Source organism: Somniosus microcephalus, chromosome 16 (assembly GCF_052327205.1).
Source record: "Somniosus microcephalus isolate GS21.2 chromosome 16, FLI_Smic_1.0, whole genome shotgun sequence".
NCBI classification, from domain to species: domain Eukaryota; kingdom Metazoa; phylum Chordata; class Chondrichthyes; order Squaliformes; family Somniosidae; genus Somniosus; species Somniosus microcephalus.
Window position 1 is genome coordinate 16,776,124 of NC_141002.1, and position 22,131 is coordinate 16,798,254.

The 22,131-nt window shown below is 44.9% G+C and overlaps 1 protein-coding gene and 1 long non-coding RNA gene across 3 annotated transcripts in view; one reads left to right on the plus strand and one right to left on the minus strand.

Annotated features, from left to right (window-relative positions):
* Window positions 1-22,131, plus strand: part of LOC147105988 (uncharacterized) — a 310,673-nt gene that overhangs the window by 269,810 nt on the left and 18,732 nt on the right. The window lies entirely within an intron of this gene.
* Window positions 1-22,131, minus strand: part of tbxas1 (thromboxane A synthase 1 (platelet)) — a 315,721-nt gene that overhangs the window by 251,026 nt on the left and 42,564 nt on the right. For both annotated transcript variants that reach the window (XM_086008606.1, XM_086008607.1), the window contains exon 3: window positions 15,993-16,086. In XM_086008606.1, the coding sequence (XP_085864732.1) occupies window positions 15,993-16,086 (94 nt within the window). The remainder of the gene's footprint in view (window positions 1-15,992; window positions 16,087-22,131) is intronic.

Sequence of the window (22,131 nt, forward strand, 5' to 3'; positions counted from 1 at the left end):
CCTCCAAACAGTAATGGTAATGTAGGGGATGGCATCAAACAGGAAATTAGAGATGCATGTAACAAGGGTACTACAGTAATCATGGTTGACTTTAATCTACATATAGACTGGCCAAACCAAATTAGCAATAATACTGTGGAGGATGAATTCCTGTAGTGTGTACGAGATGGTTTTTTAGACTAGTATGTTGAGGAGCCAACTAGGGAACAGGCTATCCTAGATTGGGTATTGTCATGAATCTTACTATTCATGTAGAAATGACTCATGAGATAACACTGGGCGGCCAGCTGGTGGCGCCGTCCAAGGAAAGTATAAATACTCGGGCATGGGCCCAGCTTGCTCAGGACGTTTTTGTAACCAGGAACTATTATGCGAAGTGGATACCCCACTTCTCCGACAAGGTCCAGCCCCTGCTTCACGCAATGTGGCGGAGGCCACATAGGGACAATAACACAATGTATAGCCAATGCTGTTATATGTACCTAAACACAATTCACTATGTATAGCAATGTTGTGATATGTACGTTCTGGGTTGGGTTATCGGTGCAGGGTCCCTTTAAGAGCGTCGGTAGCGTGATGATGTCATGACATCGGTTGCATGATGACGTCATAGCCCCTGCACGGGGCTGAGCCCTTCAGACCTCGTGGAGAGTGATTAAAGTAAGACACGTTTTGCCTTTGCCGAAACAAAAGTCTCAGAGCCTGTTGATTTCTATCGACCCATTAAATAGTGGTGCAATATTATCATCTATTTCGGGGCAGAGGGCCTTCATAACTAATAAGAAGAAATTTAATTAATTACATAGATATGGGTGAACAGGTGATGTGTTACTGTTGCGAAATGTGGGAGCTGGTGGACCCCATTGAGGCTCACGGTGATTACATTTGCGATAAGTGTTTGCTGCTAGAGGAACTCAAGCTCCATGTTAAAGAGCTTGAGACCGAGCTTCAGACACTGCGACACATCAGGGAGGGGGAGAAGTTCCTGGACGCTATGTTTCAGGAGGTAGTCACACCTATGAAATTAATTAATGAAGATGTAGTCCGTGGTCAGGGACAGGACAGTGTGACTACGAGTGAGGCAGGTACAGGGATCCAGGAGGTAGTGTTGACGGAGACGCAGCCCTTGCTCTTGTCAAGCAGGTTCGAGGTTCTTACTCCCTGTGAGGGCGGGAGCGGGGACTGCAGGGAGGATGAGCAACCTGGCCACAGCACCGTGGAACAGGGGGCCATTCAAGTGGAGGGAGTAAAAAGAAATGTTGTACTGGTAGAGGATAGTATCATTAGGGGGATAGATAGGGTTCTCTGCAGTCAAGAGCGGGAGTCCCGAAGGCTGTGTTGCCTGCCCGGTGCCAGGGTTAAGGACATCTCTTCTGGGCTGGAAAGAAACTTGGAGTGGGAGGGGGAGGATCCAGTTGTCGTGGTCCATGTTGGTGCAAACGACGTCGATAGGACAAGGAAGAAGGTTCTGTTAAAGGAGTATGAGCAGCTGGGGGTCAAATTAAAAAACAGAACCTCAAGGGTAATAATCTCTGGATTATTACCTGAGCCACGAGCGAATTTGGCTAGGATAAATAAAATTAAAAAGTTAAATGTGTGCCTCAAAGACTGGTGTGGGAAAAATGGGTTTTGCTTCTTGGGACACTGGCACCAGTACTGGGACAGGAGGGAACTGTTCCGTTGGGACGGACTTCACTTGGCCAGTGCTGGGACTAGAGTCCTGGCGAATCATATAACTAGGGCTGTAGAGAGGGCTTTAAACTAATTAGTGGGGGGGGAGGTTTCTGGAGAGCAAATAATAAAAATGACAACGGAGAAGGTCATAGACTTAGGTAGCAGTGGGGGAATTAAAAAACAGAACATGTCAGGAAGGGACAGAAGGTATGGAGTAAAAAGTAAAGTAGTAAAAGGGGAAAAAACAGGAACTAAGTGTCACAAAACATATTTGAAAGCTCTTTATCTGAATGCACGTAGCATTTGTAACAAAATGGATGAGTTAACGGCACAAATAACTACATATGGGTATGATCTTGTGGCCATTACAGAAACATGGCTGCAGGGTGACCATGACTGGGAATTAAACATACCAGGTTATTTAACAATCAGGAAGGACAGGCAGGAAGGAAGGGGAGGTGGGGTGGCTATGTTAATAAAGGAAGGAATCACTATAATAGAGAAATGATATTGGGTCAAGGGAGCAGGATAGTGAAACAGTTTGGGTGGAGATAAGGAATAATAAGGGGAAAAAAACACTAGTGGGCGTAGACTATAGGCCTCCGAACAGTTGCAACTCTGTTGGACGGAGTATTAATCAGGAAATAGTTGAGGCTTGTAATAAGGGAACAGCTATAATTATGGGGGATTTTAACTATCATATTAACTGGACAAATCAAATTGGGCAGGGCAGCCTTGAGGATGAGTTCATTGAGTGTATTAGGGATGGGTTTCTTGAGCAGTATGTAACTAAACCGACCAGGGGGCAAGCAACCTTAGATTTGGTCCTGTGTAATGAGACAGGATTAATTAAAAATGTCCTAGTAAAGGATCCCCTTGGAATGAGTGACATAACATGGTTGAATTCCATATTCAATTAGAGGGTGAGAAGATTGGATCTCAAACAAGCGTGCTGAGTTTGAATAAAGGAGACTATGAAGGTATGAGAGCGGAATTGATTAGAGTGGACTGGGAAAATAGATTAAAGGGTAAGACGGTATATGCTCAGTGGTGTACATTTAAGGAGTTATTTTACAACTTCCAAAAAATATATATTCCACTGAGGAAAAAAGGGTGTAAAAGAAAAGATAGCCATCCGTGGCTAAGTAAAGTAATTAAGGATAGTATCCGACTAAAAACAAGGGCATATAAGGTAGCCAAATCTAGTGGGAGGATAGAAGATTGGGAAGTCTTTAAAAGACAGCAAAAAATAACTAAAAGATTGATTAAGAAAGGGAAGATAGATTATGAAAGTAAATTAGCAAAAAATATAAAAACAGATAGCAAAAGTTTCTATAGTTATATAAAAAGAAAAAGGGTGGCTAAAGTAAATGTTGGTCCCTTAGAGGATGAGACCGGGAAATTAATGGTGGGAAACATGGAGATGGTAAAAACGCTGAACAAATATTTTGTATCAGTTTTTACGGTAGAGGACACTAAGAATATCCCAACACTGGACAAACAGGGGGCTCTAGGGGGGGGAGGAGCTAAATACGATTAAAATCACTAAGGAAGTGGCACTTGGTAAAATAAAGGCCCAGTAATTCGGGTCCCAACGCGTGAGTACGCACGGGGTACCCACGCGTGGACCCGATGGAAGTGCCGGTTTCTTGCATGCACAGCGCATGTGCGGGAAAACAGCACTTCCGGTCCCCTGAAAGCAGGGGTTAAGAGGTGAAACGCGTGCGCCGTATGAGGCAGCGTGTGTGCGTTGAACTTCCTTTTCTTTTGACAGGTTTGCCCGTGTGTGAAGGCCTCCACTTTTTACACATTAAAAAAGCAGACGTAAGGACTTCATTTTAAAAGGTAAGTGGTCAATTAATTAAAATTAGAACATTTTTCCCACAGGTTTATTATTTTTAAATACTTTACAGTAAGGTAAGTGTATTTTTAGCTCTGATTTTTTTATAAAATTATTTTTTTCAAAAATTTAAATTATTGTTTAAAATGGTTATTTAATGTTATTTATAGTTGATTTAAATAGTGCGATTTAAAAAAAAAATATTTTAAGGTTATGTACTGTTTTGGGCACCCGGAGTTTTCATGAGTTTGACAGGTCTTATGTCAAACTCATGAATGGACTTTTCCCTCCTCCGATTGGTTGCCCAGTGCTCACGTGATCCCAGCCGACGCATCGCACTAAGTACGCCGCTGGGTCACGCAAGCACAGCGCGCCGGGAGCTGGAACGAGCCACAGACAGGAAATCCACGCAGGCCCAGGCCTCAACTGTCGGCGCGCTATGTAAGTGTAGGTCGGGGGCTTGCACCCGTGGGAAGCCCCCGACACGAATTTCTGGGCCAATGGGACTCAAGGCGGATAAATCCCCTGGATCTCATGGCTTACATCCTAGGGTCTTGAGGGAAGTGGCGGTAGGGATTGTGGATGCATTGGTAATAATTTTCCAAAACTCCCTGGACTCAGCAAAGGTCCCGGCAGATTGGAAAACTGCTAATGTAACACCCTTATTTAAAAAGGGTAGTAGGCAGAAGGCTGGAAACTATAGACCTGTTAGCCTAACATCTGTGGTTGGTAAAATTTTAGAGTCCATTATTAAGGAGATAGTAACAGGACATTTAGATAAACATAATTTAATAGGACAAACTCAGCATGGTTTCATGAAGGGGAAGTCATGTTTGACAAATTTGCTTGAGTTCTTTCAGGAAGTAACATACAGGGTGGATAAAGGGGAACCAGTGGACGTAGTGTATTTAGACTTCCAAAAGACATTTGACAAGGTGCCACACAAAAGATTATTGCTCAAGATAAAAAATCACGGGATTGGGGGTAATATTCTGGCGTGGGTGGAGGATTGGCTCTCTAACAGAAAGCAGAGAGTTGGGATAAATGGTTCATTCTCAGACTGGCAATCAGTAACTAGTGGTGTTCCGCAGGGGTCAGTGCTGGGTCCCCAACTCTTTACAATCTATATTAATGATTTGGAGGAGGGGACCGAGTGTAACGTATCAAAGTTTGCAGATGATACAAAGATGGGAGGGAAAGTAGTGAGTGAGGAGGACATAAAAAACCTGCAAAGGGACATAGACAGGCTAAGTAAGTGGGCAGAGATTTGGCAGATGGAATACAATACTGGAAATTATGAGGTTATGCACTTTGGCAGGAAAAATCATAGAGCAAGTTATTATCTTAATGGCAAGAAACTGGAAAGTACTGAAGTACAAAGGGATCTGGGGGTCCTGGTGCACGAAACTCAAAAAGTTAGTATGCAGGTGCAGCAAGTGATCAAGAAGGCCAATGGAATGTTGGCTTTTATTACTAGGGGGATAGAATATAAAAACAGGGAGGTATTGCTGCAGTTATACAAGGTATTGGTGAGACCGCACCTGGAATACTACATACAGTTTTGGTGTCCATACTTAAGAAAAGACATACTTGCTCTCGAGTCAGTACAAAGAAGGTTCACTCGGTTAATTCCGGGGATGAGGGGGTGGACATATGATGAGAGGTTGAGTAGATTGGGACTCTACTCATTGGAGTTCAGAAGAATGAGAGGCGATCTTATTGAAACATATAAGATTGTGAAGGGGCTTGATCGGGTGGATGCGGTGAGGATGTTCCCAATGATGGGTGAAACTAGAACTAGGGGGCATAATCTTAGAATAAGGGGCTGCTCCTTCAAAACTGAGATGAGGAGAAACTTCTTCACTCAGAGGGTGGTAGGTTTGTGGAATTTGCTGCCCCAGAAAGCTGTGGAAGCTACATCATTAAATAAATTTAAAACAGAAATAGATAGTTTCCTAGAAGTAAAGGGAATTAAGGGTTATGGGGAGCGGGCAGGAATTTGGACATGAGTCTAGGTTTGGAATGGTCGTGGCCCTGTGGGTAGTGGAGCGGGCCCAGGGGCCGTGTAGCCTGGTTCTGCTCCTACTTCTTGTGTTCTAATTCTGTTAGATTTCAGGAGATGGTTTTATAGCTGTTCCTGGCTGGGGTGGAGATCGCCTTTACAGAAGGTAAGTACTGTAGAAAATATAGGGACAGAGTGATCTCCTGGACGAGTTTTGATCGCCTAGATGGGTCGGAGAGGAATTTCCCAGATTTTTTCTCCCAAATTGGCCATTGGTTTTTTTTTTTAATCCGGTTTTTCGCCTCTCCCGGGAGATCACATGGGTTCGGGTGGGATGGAGAGTGATAGTATATTTGAGGTTAGGATCAGATCAGCCATGATCTTATTGAATGGTGGAGCAGGCTCGAGGGGCCGATTGGCCTACTCCTGCTCCTATTTCTTATGTTCTTATGACCCCAACAGCAAAGTCATTTCCGTTGGAGGCAACGGCTATTTCGGCTTTCAACCTCCTCAAGCAACAACTGGAAAAAGCCACGCTTCGTTCCATCGATGAAAATCTCCCTTTCGTGGTCGAGTGCGATGCATCGGATGTGGCAATCTCTGCTACCTTGAATCAAGGTGGTCGACCCGTTGCATTTCTGTCCAGAACTTTGCAGGGTAGCGAGCTCTATTATCCTCCTGTCGAGAAGGAGGCTACGGCCATCATCGAAGCAGTACGTAAATGGAGTAATTTTCTCGCTCGTCGCCATTTCACGCTTATAACCGATCAGCGCTCCGTGGCCTTTATGCTGGATAACCGGAAACGCACTAAGATCAAGAATAACAAAATACAGCTCTGGGGGATGGAATTGGCCACCTTTGGCTACACCATACATTATCGACCCGGCAAAGAGAATGTGGCCCCGGATACCCTCACACGTGCATTCTGCTCTTCTATGTCAACTTCGACTCTTGCAGATCTTCATACTGACTTATGCCATCCTGGCGTTACCCGTATGTTGCACTTTGTGCAATCTAAAAATCTCCCATTTTCTACAGAAGATGTGAAAAGAACATGTTCCACTTGTAGAATTTGTGCGGAATTAAAGCCGCAATTCTTCCGTCCATCAGATGGCTCGCTCATTCATACACGCTATACAGCCTATGCAGTAACTCAGCATTGACTTTAAAGACCCATTGCCTTCCTCAACGCGAAACACCTACTTGCTCACTATGGTGGACGAATATTCACGCTTTCCCTTTGCTTTCCCCTGTCCCAATATGCTTACTTCCAGAGTGATCAAATGCCTCGATCAGGTCTTTTCCCTTTGCGGTACGGCCAATTTCATCCACTCTGATCGGGGTCCCTCCTTCATGTCAAGCGAACTCAAAAGTTATCTTTCCCAACGGGGAATCGCCACAAGTAAAATGACACCGTATCATCCCATCGGTAACGGACAGGTTAAGAGATACAACGCTATCATTTGGAACGCTGTTCATCTTGCACTGAGGTCACACAACCTATCAGACCAGCAGTGGGAATCTGTGCTCCCTGACGTGTTGCATTCCATCAGGTCTCTTCTTTCTACATCCACCAACGTTACTCTTCACGAATGACTCTTCGGGTTCCAGCGTCGCTCCACTCATGGGCCGACCCTACGATCATGGTTGGCAGCTCCCGGCCCCATGCTGCTCCGAAGATTCGTTCGATCTTCCAAGAATGATCCCCTCGTCGATGAGGTGGAACTAACAGACGTTAATCCCACATGCGCGCACGTGCGGTACCCTGATGGCCGGGAGTCCACCGTTTCACTCCGAGATCTGGCTCTCTGTCCAACCGGTCCCATGGACCCCACCGATAGAGGGATCCATATTAATGATGCCGATACTCTGCGCTTCTTTGAGGATGACGCCCTACCCGGGACATCAAGGGATCTGCCGGCTGCTCCGCCGAATCAACTCGGGGAGCAGAGCGCTCCCCACGGGACGTCCACCCGAAGCCAGGACGCCGGACAATCACCAGCTACCAAGCAAGATGAAGCCAGCTCTGCGCCTGTGGGGACCCGCACCCGGAGTCATGATCGCCCCAGTCCCCCTCAGATCAATCAAGGTGACACGGGCCCTGTCAACCTACCTGTACGAACCAAGCGACCCAGGGACCAAGACACGGTCCGAGGAGACGTGCCTTCCGGCCACAAACAGAAATCGAAACGACTGCGGCTCTTCGTGGTCCGTTATATCCGCTAGAACGAAGTTGTCAGACTTCCAAATCTTTCAGGCGGGAAGAATGTCATGAATCTTACCATTCGTGTAGAAATGACTCATGAGATAACACTGGGCGGCCAGCTGGTGGCGACGTCCAAGGAAAATATAAATACTCGGGCGTGGGCCCAGCTTGCTCAGGACGTTTTTGTAACCAGGAACTAGTGATGTAACCAGAGCTCATGGTTGTAAAACAGTTGATTAAAGCCTTGTTTTATACTCAAACCAAGTGCTCAGTAGTTTTCTTACGTCAGGTATAATGTAATGAGAAAGGGTTAATTAATAACCTTTTTTGCGGGGTCCTTTAGGGAAGATTGACCATAACATGATAGAATTCTTCATTAAGATGGAAAGTGAAGAAGTCCAATCCGAAACTAGGGTCCTAAATCTAAACAAAGGAAACTACGAAGGTATGAGGAGTGAATTGGCTATGATAGGTTGGGGAGCTTCATTAAAAAGGTATGACGGTGGGTAGGCAATCGCTAACATTTAAGGAACGAATGCATGAATTGCAACAATTATACATTCCTTTCTGGCGCAAAAACACAAAAGGAAAAGCGGCCCAACCATGGCTAACAAAAGAAATTAAGGATAGTATTAGATCCAAAGAGGAATCATATAAAGTTGCCAGAAAAAGTAACAAGCCTGAGGATTGGGAGCAGTTTAGAGTTCAGCAAAAAAGGACCAAGAGATTGATTAAGAGGGGAAAAATAGAGTATGAGAGTAAACTTCCAAGGAACATAAAAGCAGACTGTAAAAGCTTCTACAAGTATGTAAAAAGAAAAATATTGGTGAAGACAAATGTAAGTCCCTTACAGTCAGAAACGGGAGAATTTATAATGGGGAACAAGGAAATGGCAGAGCAATTAAACAAATACTTTGGTCCTGTCTTCATGGAAGAGGACACAAATAACTTCCCAAAAATGCAAGGCAACCAAGGGTCTAGTGAGAAGGAGGAATTAAAGGAAATTAGTATTAGTAAAAAAAAGTAGTGCTGGAGAAATTAATGGGACTGAGAGCTGATAAATCCCCAGGGCCTGATAATCTGCATCCCAGAGTACTAAAAGAGGTAGCCATGGAAATAGTGGATGCATTGGTCGTCATCTTCCAAAATTCTATAGATTATGGAACAGTTCCTGCAGATTGGAGGGTGGCAAATGTAATCCCACTATTTACAAAAGGAGGGAGAGAGAAAACAGGGAACACTACAGACCAGTTAGCCTAACATCAGTAGTAGGGAAAATGCTGGAGTCTATTATAAAGGATGTGATAACAGGACACCTAGAAAATATCAACGGGATTAGACAAAGTCAACATGGATTTATGAAAGGGAAATCGTGTTTGACAAACCTACAGGAGTTTTTTGAGGATGTTTCTGGTAGAATAGATAAGGGAGAACCAGTGGATGTGGTGTATTTGGATTGCCAGAGGCCTTTGATAAAGTCCCACATAAGAGGTAAGTGTGCAAAATTAAAGCACATGGGATTGGGGATAATATACTGGCATGGATTGAAAATTGGTTAACAGACAGGAAACAGAGAGTAGGAATAAATGGGTCTTTTTTGGGGTGGCAGGCGGTGACTAGTGGGGTACCGCAGGGATCAGTGCTTGGGCCCCAGCTATTCACAATATATATATATATCAATAATTTGGATGAGGGAACCAAATGTAATATTTCCAAGTTTGCTGACGACACGAAACTAGGTGGGATTGTGAGTTGTGAGGAGGATGCAAAGAGGCTTCAAGGCGATTTAGACAAGTTGAGTGAGTGGGAAAATACATGTCAGATGCAGTATAACATGGATAAATGTGAAGTTATCGACTTCAGTAGGGAAAACAGAAAGGTAGAGTATTATTTAAATAGCGATAGATTGGGAAATGTTGATGTACAAAATGACGTGGGTGTCCTTGTACACCAGTCACTGAAAGTAAACATGCAGGTGCAGCAAGCAGTTAGGAAGGCAAATGGTATGTTGGCCTTCATTGCAAGAGGATTTGAGTACAGGAGCAAGGATGTCTTACTACAGTTATACAGGGCCTTGGTGAGACCACACCTGGAGTACTGTGTGCAGTTTTGGTCTCCTTACTTAAGAAAGGATAAACTTGCCATAGAGGGAGTGCAGCGAAAGTTCACATGACTGATTCCTGGGATGGCAGGACTGTCGTATGAGGAGAGATTGGGTCGAATAGGCCTGTATTCACTAGAGTTTAGAAGAATGAGAGGGGATCTCATTGAAACGTATAAAATTCTGACAGGGCTAGACAGACTGGATGCAAGGAGGATGTTTCCCCTGGCTGGGGGGTCTAGAACGAGGGGTCACAGTCTCCGGATACGGGGTAGGACATTTAGGACTGAGAGGGTGGTGAACCTGTGGAATTCTCTACCACAGAAGGCTGTAGAGGCCAAGTCACTGCCCTAAACCAAACCAAGGCCCTAAACAGACAATACAACATGGCTGATTACCTGACCATGGTAAAGGATAGCAAACTGAGAAAAACCTTGACAATGTACAGACTTAGTGAACATAGCCTGGCGATCGAAAAAGGTAGACACAGGCAGACCCGGCTACCAAGAGAGGACAGGATATGCTCTCACTGCAGTCAGGGAGTGGTGGAGACAGAGATGCACTTCCTCACAGCTTGTAGAAAATATCAGGGCATAAGGGAGAATTTCTACCCAAAATTCACAAAAATATGCCCAGAATTCAGAAATTTGAATGATGATCAAAAACTCCCATACCTACTAGGGGAAGAGAGAAATTGTGTAACACTAGCAGCACACTATGTTACAGCTTGCCATAAACAGAGGGACAACCACTAAATATAAGAAGAGTGTGGCGGTACCACCGGTTGTCCCTTACATTGAGATACATAATTCCCTTTAACTTACCTTTAAATGTATCTGTTACTGCACTCAGGCTTCATTCTTGTACTCTGCGTGATGACGTCATGACGTCAGAGCTTGGAACCTTCTGGCAGTTGAGCTCGGAACCTGCTGGCAGTTGAGCTCGGAATCTGCTGGCAGTTGAGCTCGGAACCTGCTAGCAGTTGAGCTCGGAAACTTCTAGTTAGTCCTCGTGGCGTCCCCGCTGGGGAAAGACCGACACCACGGTACTCCTACAGTCAGCCATCTTACCTGCTACCTTACCTGTTGTATTTAACCTGTTCCTGTAAATAAACAACTTATTTATAGTTCGTCAAAGTCGAACTCGATTATTTAGTGGCGATGCACACGAATCGCTACAAGAGTATATATAAAATATATGAATGTATATTTATACACTCAGGGATATATCTGTTTATACACTGTATGGATAGATCTGTATCAAACATGAATGTTTTTCGATGCTTTGGCAACATAAGATGTAACTTGTCATGCCAATAAAGCGATTTGAATTGAATTGAATTGAATATATTTAAGAAGGAGATAGATAGATTTCTAGACACAAAAGGCATCAAGGAGTATGGGGAGAGAGCGGGAATATGGTATTGAGATAGAGGATCAGCCATGATCATATTGAATGGCGGAGCAGGCTCAAAGGGCCGAATGGCCTCCTCCTGCTCCTATTTTTCTAGGTTTCTATTTACCAACTGAGCGTTCAGTTCTGGGCACCGCACCCCAGGAAGGAGCTATTGGCTTTGGAAGGGATGTAGCGCCGATTCACCAGAATGATACCCGGGCTAAAAGGAATAAATTGTGAGGACAGGTTGCATAGACTAGGCTCATATTCCCTTGATTACAGAAGATTGAGGGATGATCTAATTGAGGTGTTTAAGATGATTAAAAGAGTTGATAGTGTAGATAGAGAGAAACTATTTCCTCCAGCAGCAGAATCCAGAACAAGGGGGAATAACCTTAAAATTAGAGCCAGGCCGTTCAGGGGTGATGTCAGGAAGCACATCTTCACACAAAGGGTAGTGGAAATCTGGAACTCTCTCCCCCAAAAAAGCTGCTGAGGCTGGGGGTAAATTGCTAATTTCAAACTGAGAGTGATAAGATTTTTGTTCGGCAAGGATATTAAGAGCAATGGAGTAAAGGTGGGTAAGTTAAGTTAGGATACTGATCAACCATGATCTCGCTGGATGGTGGAACAGGCTCGATGGGCTGAATGGCACTGCTCCTGTTCCTATGAGCCATCGAGGGAAGGAAAATAAATTCTGCCCATTTAATAGTTAAACAGGATGCATTTCCAATAGCCCAACAATGTGCTCAGATGCTGGGACCGTCCCAGCATAACCTGCTGCTTATGGCAAATGTATCGGCTTCTAAATCAAAGCCACATTTTCCCACAACCATCGTATCTCTACAAACTTTGCCTCGAGTACGTGCAAGCAATGGGTTGGTAGCAAAGAAGCAGCAACATGTTGTAAAAAAAATAATAATCCGTAGGCGAGCAGGAAACCTGAACTCTGGAATCTTAAATTATGTCAGGAAATGAAGTACTGAAGACAAGAAATATCTTGTGATTATTCTGAAATATGAGCAGGCAACATTTTTATTGCTGCTCTGTTACATGTTCCAATTCGTGTAGTTGAACTTTTACTCTGCTGGAAAATTTGGACCCTGTTATGCCCATTTTTTGGGGCGCAAAACTGGGTGGGGGGGGTGGGGGGGGAGCCCCAATTTCTGGGAGGGCTATGTCCTGTGCCTAAACGGCGCCAAAAGTACATCCAACGCCATACTGGGTCAGGTGATATGTAGGCATCTCTGGTGGCCACCTCAGCCAGGCAATAGGCCCCTTCCATGTGCTAATGAGGGGCTTAAGGCCTGTTTCACATCCCTTGCTCCGAAATTTAGAGGATACGTGGGCACGTTCCACTCCTTTTTCAGATTCCTCTGTGGCCTAACTGGCAGTTCTTAAAGGGGCCGCTGGGGACTGCCAACAAAACAGTTCTACAGCATGACTGTGGGCCTCTGCTGGACTGAGCTCACCTCTCCACACCCACCCCCCCGCCAGTTCTCAGGTAGGTCCTGAGGGGGCCGCTGCTAATGTCAAGCCAGCCCGATTGGCCTGGAGCTTGACACCCAGTTGGCTCCGCCGCTCTCCAGAATTATGGCAATGAAGCCTGAGGCCCAATTTGGGACAAGCCTCGGGCCTCCAGTCATTAACGCGCGTATCAAAAGCGTCTCTGATGTCATGCCCGAAAACGGGCCGAAAGCAACTTCTCCCCCTCTGTGCTTTCAACTTGATCAGGGAAGTCAGTGTGTTCACTCCAAAGGACTCTTATGCACTACCCGTAGGCTGTAGGAAGAATGAACGAAGCAAAGGTAAAAACCCCACTATTTCACCTGCGTGAAAAACAAGGCTCACTGTAAATCGACTGCACTTAGTCTTTGGAATCAAAGTGATTGAAGTCACAATTGTAGTGAAGAATATGTTTCGTGTCCTTGTGAAACTCTATTACCTGCTATTTTTAACAAAGATGGAAACTATTGATTTTAAACTCACTGGTTACAAATACCCCACAGCTTTATTCCGATCCCGAGCAATGCATCACACTTTTATTTGATGTGTTTCAGTGAGTGTTGAACACATATAGTATTGCATGAGATTGTTCGGATAGAAAAATGACACTCCGTGGTGGGGGCTTTCAGCTGCTGAGGTCCTGCTCTCTGGAACTGTCGCCCTCCTCACCCCACCACCACCCCCCAACCACATCCCAAAAATACTCCTCATTTTTCATTGTGGATTTGATCAACTTTCCTGCTTCTTTCTCCGCTCATCCGTTCTTCCCACGTAAAGTGCCTTGGGATGTTTTATGAAGTTAGTGCACTATATAAATGCAAGCTGCTCAAGTTCTCAGGGCTGAAGTAAGTGGATCCGTCCCTACAGGAAAGAGTGCACAATCCACATCGAGCAATTGGAATTTGTCCTCACTTAAATTTCCCAGTAGTTCTATTCAGAGACTCTTAAACATGGTGATGTGTTTCCACCAATGTCAGCCACCTGGTGGACACAAACAACAGGTCAGAGAAGGATGTGATAGCACCATCTTCCCTCTGTAGGAGGAAAATGACACTCAATCGTGGGGGGAAGGGGATTTCCCCCATCCGGTGAACGGACCAGTAGAATGTGCCTGCTGACAACTCAGTATCCCAGCCGGGAGGCCCAGTCAACCTCGAGGATGGGGCCTCATTTGCATTGGGCAGACCGGTTCCAGGTAGGTTGCTGGGGGTGGCGAGGGGAGGGGGGAGGAATCTCTGGGGAAGGGGAGCTGGAGTGACAGCGGCCCGGGCTGGGCTGGGCATGTGAGACCGAGAGGAGCGCGGTGCACCCACGCTTGTCCCAGCCCCACACAAACGAAGAGGTACTTTATTTCAAGTCCACTTCGGCCACACCTCCACCTGATGCTGGTCGGACCCCGATTTCCATTTTAAATGGGCCTACCGCCTGACTCCGAGGGGCAGCTCCTGTCGCCTAGCGGTAGGCCCCGGTGAACATGGCCACAGTGCCAGCGGCAACTGGGTGGTAGGTCATTGCCTTCCATTTTCACCAGGCAGAAGGGGTGAAAATTCAGCCCAATAATTTTGTTTGACCTTTTTTCCCCCCCTAAAAGGGTTGACTTCCTGAGCTGCATGAAGTTCAAGTGAGGTAAGGCCTGGCAACACATCACCACCATGGTGGCCTTTTGTATCCTTGAGTGGCTCCGCTGCAAAGGATGGAGGCCCTCACTGCACGCCAACCTAAGAACCTATGACACCATACTGTCGGCTAGGCATTCGGAGGGCCCAGCCGACAGCTGCGCCATTGTCTTGCAGCTTTGAACCGACTGTCAGCCTGGTCTGGAGTCACTTCCAAAGGAGGCAACCCAGGTCATTTGCCACCACTGACACCACGATGCGGCCTAGCAGGGAGAGAAGGCTGGCCTCCCTGTAGCTCAGAAAGCTGCTGAGACAGTCAAACAACATTTCTTGCATATTTCAGTAAAATGAGGCAGTGCTTTTAACATGATGTACTTCCCCTATCTCTTAAAATAAGAATGATTAAAGAGCGTGTAGGAACTGAGAGTCCTTGGCTACATTATCTACCACTGATTCTTAATGAGGAAAAACAATAAATAAATGTAAAAAGCTCAGGGACGTACAGAAATGTCTTGACATCAGATTTAAATCAAAGGGCTATTTCTCCTCAGATTTTGGGAGTGCTGTGACAACTGGCTTTGCCTGGTGAATTCAGACAGACAGGCTACTCCTAACTTGGTAAATATGTGTTTACACGGTGTAAACTGTTCTGGAATTCGCACGAGATTATTGATTAGGTTCCTTTTGAAAACAATCGCCCGTTGCCTCAGCAACAAATTAAAAACAACCAGGACTGGCTGAGAAACACACTGATTCACTGTGAAGATTCTCTCGGGGAAACATGCAGCGAAATGAACGGCCGTCTCGAAATGAGCATCTTAAAATCTCAGCTTCCTGCAATGCGAAATCAGTGTTTCTGGTCTCTCTTAACCCGGGGAATATTGTAGATTAGCTGTCGTATGGCAATGTTATCTTGGTGTGGTCCGGGACCATGAGTAATCTAACTTCCAAACCCATAGTCTAAGCCACAAATACGCTATCCTACATGCTCCCCCTCCTCCTTTCTAATTCCTCACTATAGTAAAATTAAGGCTTCACACAATGCTTCTTTCTCTAAATCGTTCTTCCTCAGGACTTAAAACGGTGGAACTCCTGAGTTCCCTCAGTTTCCCTTTCCTCCTACAATTGATTATATTATTAACCAAAGCTTGGCCTCACCTAATCACTACTTCTGACTTATCGCGTCTTCTCCTCAGCTCTATCTCAGTGGTATCCTGCACTTGGGCCTTATCCCTTCACTTTGGTTTGCAAATTTACTATGAAGGAGTTGTATTTCAATCAGAAAGGTAAGTAGCGATGAGGGAGAACATCGGTCCATCCAGCTAATCCTTCCATAGAAACCCAGGGCATTCCCATCATAACCTCTAGCTTAGAGTTTCTGCCTCTTGTACCCTACTGGGAAGACCATGCCAGGTGTTAGTCACTCGTTGCGTGAAGTGCTTCCTGAACTTGCCTTTACCAGTTTGAGCCTATGTCCTCTTGTCCTGCAGTTGTGGTTTAACTTGACATAGTGCACCAGACTTACCTTTTCTATTCTGCTTATTATCTTGTATACCTCCATAAGGTTCCATCCCGTTCACCTCCATTCAAGTTCTTCTTCCCTCCCCAACCCCAAATGTTTCCTTTGTATAATGCTTCTCTTAGGATCTTACCTTCTGGAAGAGGAACATGTTGCCTACAAAAGGAGATGGCTTTGGATGTTTGATTCCAATCCTTTTCAACTCAGAGAATGGTAACACCGAGTACCTGTAAGGAATAACACAATACTAAAAGAAGTATCACAGTACTGTTTTGGCCAATTTTTTCCCTTTCTCTCCCAAAAACAATTCTTGCTGGGCAACAGTTCCATGGGTGTCTTCCATTACCTCAACCAAGTGGGCCATCCTTCAGACGCGAGTGTCAATAAGATATTTGACTTTGGGAGGGGAGGGACATTACTTGCGAGCCCCGTTGCAATATCCTGATTTTAGGACAATGTTAATAAATGTTGTTACGCTACTTCTGGAGAACAAATCTAACAAAAACATAATTAAGCCCCCAAAGAAATTGAATTTCAAAAACCCCGAAGAGTGCATTAAGTTTATTCAAACTCTTGAAGATTATGGAAAAGCATCTAGTGGATGTGAAAAGGCTGAGGAGATTCATATCTGTTCACTCATACAGATGAAACAGAAGATATTGTCTGCTCATTTAAGCTGAGAGTCGGGACTATAGCTATGTAGAGCATAAACACCGGCACAGACCAGTTTTTAAAAAAATTTGTTCCTGAGATGTGGGCATCACTGGCAAAGCCAGCATTTAGTGCCCACCCCTAACTGCCCTTGAGAAGGTGGTGGTGAGCCACCTTCTTGAAACGCTGCAGTCCGTGTGGTGAAGGTACTCCCATAGTGCGATTAGGGAGGGAGTTTCAGGAGTTTGACCCAGCGACGATGAAGGAATGGCAATATACTTCCAAGTCAGGATAGCGTGTGACTTGGAGGGGAACTTGGAGGTGAATGGCGGAATGGTCTGTTTCTGTGCTGTAAATTCTATTCAATAGCTGTAGAAAGATTTAAAAGGCATTGGTGGTGGTACATTGGAATCAGAGCATTCCAAATACGATGCATTACATGGTGAAATGATTCGTGGTCACATTGTAGTTGGTCTGCGAGATAAAAGGCTTTAAGCTTTACCCTGACCTTATAGTTAAGGAGGCAATTGAAGAATCAATGCAAGAGACAAGCTGTTAAAAGGCAAAAGGCGGCAGTTAGAAACCAGCCAACTGAGAAAGCAAATGGCAGCACGGAGGGGAAAACTTCAGCAGCCAACACAAGTGTCAAAGCCACGGTCAAGACCAAAGGACCCTCTGAAGCAAAGCTACAAATGGGAAGCTCACTGATAAACCAAAAGTGTGTGACTGGTGTGGACGTTTCCTCTCCACCCACCACCACCCCAGAGATGTGTATCCTGCTAGAACCAGCAAGTGCCACACATGTTGGAAGAAGGGGTATTTCCAGGCAGCATTGGAAGCACAAAGTACTCAGTCCTATTCAAAAGCATGTACATTCCTGGGTGAGATATAACAAAGTTATCTTCCATGTTTGCCCAAATAGCAACAAAAGTGATGTGCATTGGGATGCCCTGAGAATGTGATAAGGTACTAAATAAATGCATGTTCTTTCTTAGTGCACAAATGCAAGTATTTCATGAGTTAAAATAGCACTTTACATCTCTGAGAGGGAGACTGGCATTTTAGTCGATGCTCCAGTCAAAAGTGTCAGGTGGACAATCCTGCAGGGCTCCTCCCCAGGTCCCCACCATCCTAGTTACCCAATATCCAGCCAATATGGTTTACTCTGCGTGACATTAAGAAACAGCTGTAAGCACTAGACATGGCAACAGCTACTGCTGAAGACCTGCGTAACAGAGCTAGCCAAGTTCTAGTACCATTATGACATAAGAACATAAGAAATAGGAGCAGGAGTAGGCCATACGGCCCCTCGGGCCTGCTCCGCCATTCAATAGGATCATGGCTGATCTGAACCTAGACTCACGTCCACTTCCCTGCCCGCTCCCCATAATTCCCTTATCTGCTAGGAAAATGTCTATCTCCATTTTAAATTTATTTAATGTTGCAGCTTCCACAGCTCTCTGGGGTAGCAAATTCCATAGATTTACTACCCTCTGAGTGAAGAAGTTTCTCCTCATCTCAGTTTTGAAAGGGCAGCCCCTTATTCTAAGATTATGCCCCCTAGTTCTAATCTCACCCATCAGTGGAAACATCCGCACCGCATCCACCCGATCAAGCCCCCTCACAATCTTATATGTTTCGATAAGATCGCCTCTCATTCTTCTGAACTCCAATGAGTAGAGTCCCAACCTACTCAACCTTTCCTCATATGTCAACCCCCTCATCTCTGGAATCAACCGAGTGAACCTTCTCTGAACCGCCTCGAGAGCAAGTATATCTTTTCTTAAATATGGAAACCAAAACTGCACGCAGTATTCCAGGTGTGGCCTCACCAATACCCTGTATAACTGCAGCAAGACTTCCATGTTTTTATACTCCATCCCCCTTGCAATAAAAGCCAAGATTCCATTGGCCTTCCTGATCACCTGCTGCACCTGCATACTAACTTTTTGTGTTTCATGCACCAGGACCCCCAGATCCCTTTGTACTGTAGCACTTTGCAGTTTCTCTCCATTTAGATAATAACTTGCTCTTTGATTTTTTCTGCCAAAGTGCATAACCTCACACTTTCCAACATTATATTGCATCTGCCAAATCTCTGCCCACTCACTTAGCCTGTCTATGTCCTTTTGCAGGATTTTTATGTCCTCCTCGCTCACTGCTTTCCCTCCCATCTTTGTATCGTCGGCAAACTTGGATATGCTGCACTCGGTCCCTTCCTCCAAATCGTTAATATAGATTGTAAAGAGTTGGGGTCCCAGCACTGACCCCTGCGGAACACCACTAGTTACTGATTGCCAGCCCGAGAACGAACCATTTATCCCAACTCTTTGTTTTCTGTTAGATAGCCAATCTTCCACCCATGCCAGTATATTACCCCCAATCCCGTGATTTTTTATCTTGATCTGTAATCTTTTGTGTGGAACCTTGTCAAATGCCTTTTGGAAGTCCAAATACACTACATCCACTGGTTCCCCTTTATCTACCCGTTCCCCTTTATCCACCCTGTATGTTACATCCTCAAAGAATTCGAGCAAATTGTCAAACATGACTTCCCCTTCGTAAAACCATGCTGACTCTGTCCTATTAAATTATGTTTAAATTAAAAAATGCAAGCCTACATTTCGTTGTACTGCACTTGTGCACTAACAATGACAATAAAACTTGATTTGATTTGATTTTGATTTGATTTGATGACTTCCCCTTCGCAAAACCATGCTGACTCTGTCCTATTAAATTATGTTTATCCAAATGCTCTGTTACTGTTTCCTTAATAATGGACTCCAACATTTTGCCAACCACAGATGTTAGGCTAACTGGTCTATAGTTTCCAGCTTTTTGTCTACTTCCCTTCTTAAATAAGGGCGTTGCATTAGCAGTTTTCCAATCTGCCGGGACCTTTCCTGAGTCCAGGGAGTTCTGGAAAATGATCACCAATGCATCCACAATCCCTACCGCCACTTCTCTCAAGACCCTAGGATGTAGGCCATCAGGTCCGGGGGATTTATCCACCTTAAGTCCCATTATTTTACTGAGTACCATCTCCTTAGTGATTTTAATCGTGTTTAGCTCCTCCCCCCCCCCCATTGCCCCCTGTTTGTCCAGTGTTGGGATATTTTTAGTGTCCTCTACTGTAAAGACTGATACAAAATATTTGTTCAGTGTCTTTGCCATCTCCATGTTCCCCACCACTAGTTTCCCAGTCCCATCCTCTAAGGGACCAACGTTCACTTTAGCCACCCATATAGCTGTAGAAACTCTTGCTATCTGTTTTTATATTTTTTGCTAGTTTACTTTCATAATCTATCTTCCCTTTCTTAATTAATCTTTTAGTTATTGTTTGCTGGCTTTTAAATGCTTCCCAATCTTCTATCCTCCCACTAGATTTGGCTAATTTATATGCCCTTGTTTTCAGTCGAATACTATCCTTTATTACTTTACTAAGCCACCAATGGCTGTCTTTTGTTTTACTCCCCTTTTTCCTCAGTGGAATATATTTATCTTGAAAGATGTGAAATATCTCCTTGAATGTAGACCACTGCTCTGCCTCACAGCGCCAGGGACCCGGGTTCGAATCCGGCCTCGGGCAACTGTCTGTGTGGAGTTTGCACATTCTCCCCGTGTTTGCGTGGGTTTCCTCCGGGTGCTCCGGTTTCCTCCCACAGTCCAAAGATGTGCGGGTGAGGTTGATTGGCTATGATAAATTGACCCTTAGTGTTAGGGGGATTAAATATACGTGGGGTTACGGGAATAGGGTGGGATATGTGTTGGTGTAGGGGTTACGGGGATCGGGCGGGATATGTGTCGGTGCAGGCTCGATGGGCCGAAATGGCCTCTATCTGCACTGTGGGGTTTCTGTGATTCTGTGATACACTTTAATCTGTTTTCCCAGTCCACTTTAGTCAATTCTACTCTCATACCTTCATAGTCTACTTTATTTAAGCTTAGTACGCTGGTTTGAGATCCAACTCTCTCACCCTCAAACTGAATTTGGAATTCAACCATATTATGGTCACTCATTCCAAGGGGATCCTTTACTTGGACATTTTTTATTAATCTTGTCTCATTACACAGGACCAGATCTAAGATTGCCTGCCCCCTGGTTGGTTGTTACATACTGCTCAAGGAACCCATCCCTAATACACTCTATGAACTCTTCCTCAATGCTGCCATGCCCAATTTGATTAGTCCAGTCAATATGAAAGTTAAAATCCCCCATGATTATAGCTGTTCCCTTATTACAAGCCCCAACTATTTCCTGATTTATACTCCGACCAACAGAGTTGCAACTGTTAGGAGGCCTATAGACTACGCCCACTATTTTTCCCCTTATTATTCCTTATCTCCACCCAAACTGTTTCACTATCCTGATCCTTGACCCAATATCATTTCTGACTATTGCAGTGATTCCATCCTTGATTAACATAGCAACCCCACCTCCCTTTCCTTCCTGTCTGTCCTTCCTAATTGTCAAATACCCTTGTATGTTTAGTTCCCATTCATGATTATCTTGCAGCCATGTTTCCGTAATGGCCACCAGATCATACCCATGTGTAGTTATTTGCACCGTCAACTCGTCAATTTTGTTACGAATGCTGCGTGCATTCAGATAAAGAACTTTCAAATATGTTTTCTGACAATTTATTCCTGCTTTTACCCCTTTTACTACTTTACCTTTATCATTATACATTCTGGCATCTACCCGACAGTGTGGAAAATTGCCCAGGTAAGTCCTATCCACAGTAAACAAGATAAATCTAAGACAGCCCATTACCGCCCTATTAGCCTTCTCCCAATCATCAGTAAAGTGATGAGAGGCTTCATCAATAGTGCCATCAAATGACACCGACTCATCAATAACATGCTCACCGATGCTCAGTTCAGGTTCCGCTAGAAACAATGTTCCAGACCTCATCATAATCTTGATCCAGACAAGGATGCAAGATCTGAATCAAAGCAGCATTTGACCAAGTATAGCACCAAGGTCAAAGGAAAAACCCTCCAGTTGCTGGAGTCGTACTTGACGCAAAGGAAGATGGTTGTGGTTGTCAGAGCCTATTCATCATAGCCCCAGAAATCACTGCAGGAATTCCTCAGGGAAGGGTCCTTGGCCCATCCATCATTAGCTGTTTCATCAATAACTATCCCATCACAAGATCAGGGGTAGGGCTAATCGTTGTCGAATCCACTGCGTTCAGTTCAGCTTTGAGGTCAGACCATCCCAAATCCAAGAAGTCTTGGTAACTCTTTTCCAGGAATGTAAACAGACTGTTCTGTTTAAATTGGAGGAGTGGGGGAGGGCAATTGGAAGATTCTATGAGAGGAGATGGTTTGAAATCCCAATGAGGAGACAAGTCAACATGGGGGCTATTTGAAATATGAGCAGAATTGGTGTAGTCAGGGGGCCAAGGTGGAGGGCAATCCGTCCAGCCCTCTGCAGTTTGAGATTTTAACTCCCCAGCCTCACCTGCATAATCGGACGCAGTCACCCACATATACCCAGTGGGGAGGAGTGGGATTTCAGGCAGTAGGAGGCCACCACTGGGGACCCAATCGAATGGTCCCATGCACTAAGATAAGTCTTTGGGATGGCGTTCGAGAGTTCGGAGGGGGAAGGAAGC